This window comes from Agrilus planipennis, unplaced genomic scaffold (genome assembly GCF_000699045.2).
Source record: "Agrilus planipennis isolate EAB-ADULT unplaced genomic scaffold, Apla_2.0 scaffold197, whole genome shotgun sequence".
Taxonomy (NCBI): domain Eukaryota; kingdom Metazoa; phylum Arthropoda; class Insecta; order Coleoptera; family Buprestidae; genus Agrilus; species Agrilus planipennis.
Genome location: NW_020438945.1, coordinates 380,483 through 387,713, shown reverse-complemented (window position 1 = coordinate 387,713; position 7,231 = coordinate 380,483). Strand labels below are relative to the sequence as shown.

The following is a 7,231-nucleotide window of genomic DNA, read 5'->3' as shown; positions in this document are numbered from 1 at the left end:
CGCATCATTTCTATATAATGTATCTCAAAAGTGCGGCTTTATAGTGTTTATTTTTTTTATATACAACGGAAAAACTGTTATTTGGAAAAAAAATCATGTAAGTAGCAAAAACCACGTTTTATTATTATTTATTTTTAATATTTTAACAAATCGAAAACACAAGAGAAAACATAAAAACTAATTATGTATTTTTGCCATATATATACCAAAAAATTTATTAAAACTTTTGACCAAATATAACTTGTTCATTTTTCATTTTCATAAAAAGAAAGTACCTATTAAACAGGCTTTTATTCTTTGTATCAGAACATTGACACTTGAATTACCGCTAAACAAAAGCAAGTAAGCAAAATTTATGATTTTCCGAACTATAAAAAAAATTCCAGCCCAATTTAAATGCCAGTAATTTAAACGTTGCACTATTGAGAAAATAATTACGCTGATTTTGGTAGACTAATAAAATATTTTTTAAAAATAAGCCATTTTTGTGTGTTGGTTAGGTTGGGTTAGGCTAAGTAACATTACAACAGGTTAGGTTAGGTTATGAAATAAACTTTATATGAATTTATTTAAAAAATAACAGACCTAATTTAATTTTTGAATAAATTATACACGTGTAGGAAACATCATGCTACAACAATGTTTCAACACAATTCAGGTCAACTCTTTCTTATTTTTTTCAAAAAAGGTTGAGGCTAATAGGTCACCGGACATCTAATGTAAAGAAAAATACTTAAATTGTTACAATATTACAAATAATTAAGATCATTCCAAATAAACGTAGGTAGGTATAAAATATTTACAATCAATGAAAGGTTTGGGAACTGTGATTACCAAAAAAAGGTCATGATGGACCTAATAGTTAACGTAAAATGATATAAAATTATTAATTGAAAAATTATCTAATTATGTACGTAAGGAAGAGGATTTAATAATTCATGAATACGAATTTCTTAAATTAGTGATAGATACCTGCTTAAATAATTCATTAAAAACGATCAATAAAAGCGCCTTATTAATAATTGATAAGCAGGTAACGCATCTTTGATAAAAAATTTAAACCATTGATAATATCGTCAATTTTAACATGAATCGGAAACATGTAACACCAAAAATTTAAATACACAATAACTATTGTTAATACCTAAACAAGCAAAAAAAGTTCGATGGTAAATATGCGTAGGTACTAGAAGAAAAAAGGCAGTTACACAATATTTAAATTGCATACTTACAAAAACTTATCGATAAATTGATCGATCGTGAGATTAACTGTGATGACCAACACAATTATCTTTGTCAGATCATAATTAGGTACACCAATTAAAATAAATACCAATCAAGTACCTATTTGACAATTAAAATCATCGAAAAACAAAAAATAAGTTTCTATTGCCGCCTAGACCAATACATAATTATTTAAACAATTTAGCTAATACGCACCATTTGTGACGTTTTCCGAAAATCATTTATTGTAAAATTTAATAGTTCCTAGTTCCAAACGCAAAGCAGTCGTGATTAATGAAATTAAAATTAATAAAATTTTGTATTAATTATAAATATAACTACCTAAAACTAATTTGTCTTTAAGTAGAAGAAATTGGAAATTATTCCCTTGTCGACGAAAAATCATGATTTAGAAATAAGCGAAAATATTTTTAAGTTTTGCGCTTCAACTTTTACGCGTATTTCGAAAATGAGAAATGGTAAAACAAGATCAAATCTTATAAATACTCACGTTAATTCAATTCAACTACAATGAGGAGTAGTTCTCGATGTACAAAAATGAAATAAAAAAACTATTGATACTTCAAGTTTAGGTTCACTAATAATAAAAGTTATAACCGAACTTCTATATTGTTCACGTCGACTCGCGCTTTTGCACCAACTGATCGCAGCTACCAATGCAAATAACTTAAATAGGCTGATAAGAAGTCGCGGTTGACACAGAGGATTCCGCGTGATTTCGACCGATTCTTTACAAAATACAAGTTCAAGTTCGACGAAGGTACAAAGATCAGAATATCACCGGATGCCGGCGTCGTGGACTCGCGCTGTCGGTTCTTCTTCGCCAACGTGGTATAACAGTTTTGCCATCATCATCGGCAATCATCCATCTCCAACATACATTCGCTGGTCCAATCCGTTACGAGCTCGTTACCGGCAAGAATGGTATCACGCCATGTCGTCCGTGTTTGCACGTTGCCTTTGATTTGGCGGAAGCCCGTGGCGTGATACCGGCGCTAGCCCCGTGCCCCACGTCCCGCAGGGATGCCCCATCCATTTGGACGCTACGCGCCGTTGACTAACATAACGACGACGCTGGCCGCACGTAGAAACAACACGGCGACGGAGACGACGCACGAGATCACATTGTGCCTTCCAACGCTAGACTCGACGACGACGACGGAGACGCGACCTCCAAAAAAAAAACACCGACTTATTACTAATTGCGAGATATCTCTCATGGTTGCCCCATTGCTCTTTTGATCTGAACTTGGAACATGGCGATGGTGTTCGAAAGTTGCACTCTTGTTGCTCATGTATAACAGCTATTTCGAGCGTCCTACTAATTAGCATCGTATTATCCAAAAATTTTTATATTTTTCCGCGTTAATCCAGATCGTTAGCAATCACCATTGTTTAATGCAGTATCAAAGCTTAAACAAAATGTTTAGACTGAAATTTGATTTTTCAACATGTTTTAGTAAGCATTAATAAAGTACAAGCAAAACGTTTTATCATACAATAATTAGATACGATAAAGATTGCTAATCATTGTTTTTGTAGATATTGATCACACTACAATACTTTTGTATTGTAATGTTACTCCACTAAAAACATTGTCCGTATGTATTCACCTGATGTAATTGTCAACACCATTTGTAGTTAATCGCCCACAATATTTATTTAATACTGGACTGAAATCATCAATAGGTAATTTATCGTACGACGATTTCAGGTATCTATGGTGTCAATAAACATTTCAGTACAGAGTACAAATCCTTGAATATTCCCACATGAGTATTGATGCAAATTAGTTTATCACATAGTGATTGCAACAAGTGACCGCATCATTTCTATATAATACTAATAGAAACTGCACGTGTAGCGATTCCAACTGCTGTTTCTCTTGACGTATAATATCAATAAAACGTGCACTTTATTTCATATTGCAATCTTCAGTAGGATTTCTTCCTTTTTTTTTAACAGATCCGCATCCATATGAAAACTAAATAAATATGTATGTAATTCGTCTCGTAGTTTATCGTATAGTGACTGCAACTGATCTCTGTTATCGTACAGTGTTAGCAAAAACTGCAAAATATCCCTTGCGGCAATCCACACTACAATATTTGCACATTTACAAGTCACCCTTCTTATGAATAGTATATAATTAGTTCTGCAGTTCATCGTATAGTAATTGCAACTGCTACATCTGTCAAGGCTGCACATTGTTTCATACTACAATTTTCAGTTGGATTTCTTCGTTTTTTATAGGTCCGCATGTATATGAAAACCGATTATGTAATTATATTAATAGTTCATCGTATAGTGATTGCAACTGGCCTCTATTATCGTATAGTGTTGGCAAAACCTGCATAATCTCTCTTGTGATAATTCACAGTACAATTTTGTGCATTTACAAATNAAACTAGTGTAATTCCAATTTGTTTTTTGTATTAAAAAAATATTAGTACCAACAAAATGGTACCATATTGGTACATGTTAAACTACATTTATTTATTACAAGCCGGGATTAATTATTTATCGTTCGGGAACGTTCTGAAAAAACATTTCATGATGGGTTTTACCCCCGGGTTCGCTCTCGTTGATTTTCTAACTTCATGTCAAAGATCACCAATGACCACATAAAACTATTTTTTTCTATCCCTAGGGAACAGTTTTTTCTGGATAAAAGGTAGCTATATCCTTTTATGCCCCCTTTACAATGTATGTACAAATCTTCATAATGATCGGTTAAGTCCTTATGGCGTAAAATGGTAACAAACAAACACATTCACATTTGCATTCAAAATATTAAATATTAAACAGGACGAGTGAACAGTGCCTAAAAATATAGTTACATCTTTACATAAAGACCTCACACGCACATCCTTCATAAACAGTTTCATTTTTAAATAGATTGGTTTAATTAATCGTTTTTTTATCGTTTTTGTTTTGCTTTTATAATAAGTGGGTTGAGACATTTCGAAATTACAAATGTTTCACGCGAATTGCACTAAACCATTTATCAGTTTGCCATGCATTCTTGAAGGTCAACTTTTCAATACGATATCATCTACTGTCACGAGTTTTCGAGATGATCTTACTCGAAGATGACATTCAACGTACAGTAAAGTGACTTTCCAGTCTGGCTAATGCAATTTTTAAGCTCTCAACCTTTGACAATGTTATCAAACGTAGCCAATACAAAAAATCCGTTTATTTTTTTTTTATTGCTCTAAAGAACGATAACATCAAATAGAATTGATAATTTGAAATACGTGATAATTTATTTTAATTGTAAGATTTGCTCCTATCTACACTTTGGTACAAAACGGGAGAGTCAGGTGGAAGATCCACTTCAAGAATAGATAGTAGGGGTGGAAAAGGCAGATGGAATAGAAGCTGTGGCGTTTTTATTCTCCAACAATTACTTAAATATAATGAAACCACAGATGAACTGGAGATAAAGGATAGGAAACGAAACAGTCCGCTGCGTAACGAATGATTCCTGTCGTCATATTAGATGCGCACTGTCTTATTGCGCAGCGGTTCACCTAGCACACCTTAAATTACTGACGCTCTCACGACACGCACCGCACATTAAACAGCCCATCGGGTTACTGCTGTTTCTTAAACTTCCTGACCTATACATTTTCGTTATGCCATTCAATTGTTTGTAAAAAACTGAAAAACCTTTTCCATTTCGAGTTTTTCAATCGAATCGTGTATACTCTTTTTGTGTCACTTCTTCAGTATCAGTTCTTGTATGCATTTCGGAGATGCGAATAAAACAAAAGCTGATTTTTCAATGAAAATATTTTTATTAAATAACTATTTTCCGTGAAAGTACCACTATATATAAAGTCGTGACCTTACATAACTAACAACGTTTTTCTTTCTATTTATGTATCTATTTTGTACAAAACTAAACTTAGCAGATATCACGAGCATATTATTAGGACAATCATTAACAACGTCAGTCTGTACAGTAACAAATATTATAGTAGAGTCCTTACGTACTTTTTGTACGAAATACTAAAGCTAATATAAAAAAAAACACAAAAGAAAAAGAATAAAGGGAGGCTTCCTCTCCCTATTTCTTCCCTGTTGCAATCTTGCTTGTCTTATCTACACTAATTAGCACACTCAAGCTCCACAAAAAAGTAATAAATTACAAAAACGTAACAAAATAACTACATAATGTGTTATATATAGTAATTAAATTATAGTATTTTTTAGTAACAATGCTTTACTTCTTCAGTCGTATAGTGAGAATGTATTTTACTATTTGTTTAAGCATTTTTTCTGTTTATAATGGTCGCCTGGTCTATTTCTTCCTTGGTCTGGTCCTTGTCGCCCCATCCCCAAAGATCGTGAGTACCATCCCCGGTCCTTTCGACGCGACGTTTTATCATTTCCGGAGAGACGGTTTTTAATTCATAAGCCCATCCAATTTTAGACATGAAGTCTATAAAGATGCACGTGAAGTTGGTGCTGTACTTTCCCAGTTCAGAAGTCTTATAGTCCCATGGAAACGTGTGGTGGTAATTGTGCCAACCCTCCCCCAGAGCAAGTATCGAAACACTTGTGTTCTCAACCGGATTTATATATCTGAAGCAGACAATAAGCACAATTGTAGAAAAGCTGACATTTATTTGGCATAATGGTAGAAATTGAACTACTAAGTAAATTAATCCAGTCTAATTGAATAGTTATTAAATGAAACAATAACTTATAAATGAGAAAAAGGAGAAGAAGTTCTCCATTGATAGGGACAATCTTTAGGGCCCCTACAAATGCCCAAAAGGTCCCCTTTCTTCTTCCACGTGTGTTGGTAAAGCTAGAATCCAATTTACTGGCGTTGTAATTACCCAAACTAAAGTTTGAGACAGAATTTCATCCAAGTTTTTTAGAGAAGGAAACAGAAAAACCTTTTTAGATTAGTCCAGCCCCAAATAAGGCTTTCAGATCAACGAAGACCGAAGACATTTATTAGGTAAAAATTCACCATTGAATAGGGGACTTTTAGTTTCTTTATGCTGATGAAAAAAAAAACTTAATTGAGTTAGAAAACTCACCTGTCGTATGGTTTTGATCCGTAAAGATGGGCGGCAGAATTGACCAACCAGGTGACATTGAGGGTAAAAATGTATCTGAACAGATTGACGGTCCAAGCATTGGCGAAAGTTTCACCCCAACAGTACATCGGTATCACCGTTGGCAAAATGAAGCAAATAAGGGGCATCAAAATGATGTAAAATTTCTTCTGATAATAAAGAATGGGATCGGCGTATAGATCAGACATATCGATTCCTTTGCCCTTCTCTTTCACCATCGGATGCTTTTTACACAAGAGCCAGCCGACGTGGGAGAAGAAAAAGCCCCTCTTGGCATTATGAGGGTCTGCGTCGGTCTCACTGTATTTATGATGAACTCTGTGGTCACGAGCCCAATCTACAACAGCATCCTAGAAACCAAAAGAAGAATCGTGAAGAAATTACTTTTTCTATATATTTTCATCATTCATATAAAGGTCCTGATATTCTGCACTCAATAAGTGACACTAAACTGATCACCATATGAATACAAGTATACTTCATTTACTTTCTCTAGCGATGTGTCTCTTCCAATGTCTTCGATGCGCGCTGGCAAAATCGTAGTTAGGGAGAAAAAAGCTCATTATACTCTCGACTCTTGTTCATTAAACATACTTTTTCATACAGTACCTGCCAAAAATTCTGTTCAATCATGAATAGTAGTGCGAGTCGAAAACAAGCGTTAACGTCTTTAATATGTCTTCAAATATAAATAAACATCTCGTTGATATTTTCAGTAGTAAATGGTACCAATAACAGCACATTTGAGCAATGCAATTGTAATTAATAAAATGGTCAATTTTTCCGTGCAGTACTGTACGGATTATACGCTCCTCACCGGTTAAGTGTTTGGCCGAGAGTTGTCTCCTTCCTTTTCTGGCCTAGTGCTGTTCTTTTCTACTTTGCGC

The 7,231-nt window shown here is 34.0% G+C and overlaps 2 protein-coding genes across 2 annotated transcripts in view; both read right to left on the bottom strand.

Annotated features, from left to right (window-relative positions):
* The window catches only part of LOC112904513 (acyl-CoA Delta(11) desaturase-like), an 11,773-nt gene extending 9,642 nt beyond the window's left edge, over nt 1–2,131 (bottom strand). The window contains exon 1 of the mRNA XM_025974653.1: nt 1,736–2,131. The gene's annotated coding sequence lies outside the window, so the exon portion shown is untranslated. The remainder of the gene's footprint in view (nt 1–1,735) is intronic.
* Nucleotides 2,132–5,096: 2,965 nt separating this feature from the next.
* The window catches only part of LOC108738804 (acyl-CoA Delta(11) desaturase-like), a 6,269-nt gene continuing 4,134 nt past the window's right edge, over nt 5,097–7,231 (bottom strand). Inside the window, exons 2-3 of the mRNA XM_018472389.2 lie at nt 6,306–6,694; nt 5,097–5,838 (exon numbers count right to left, since the gene is read on the bottom strand). Coding sequence (XP_018327891.2) covers nt 5,520–5,838; nt 6,306–6,694 — 708 coding nt within the window. The 3' untranslated portion in view covers nt 5,097–5,519. The remainder of the gene's footprint in view (nt 5,839–6,305; nt 6,695–7,231) is intronic.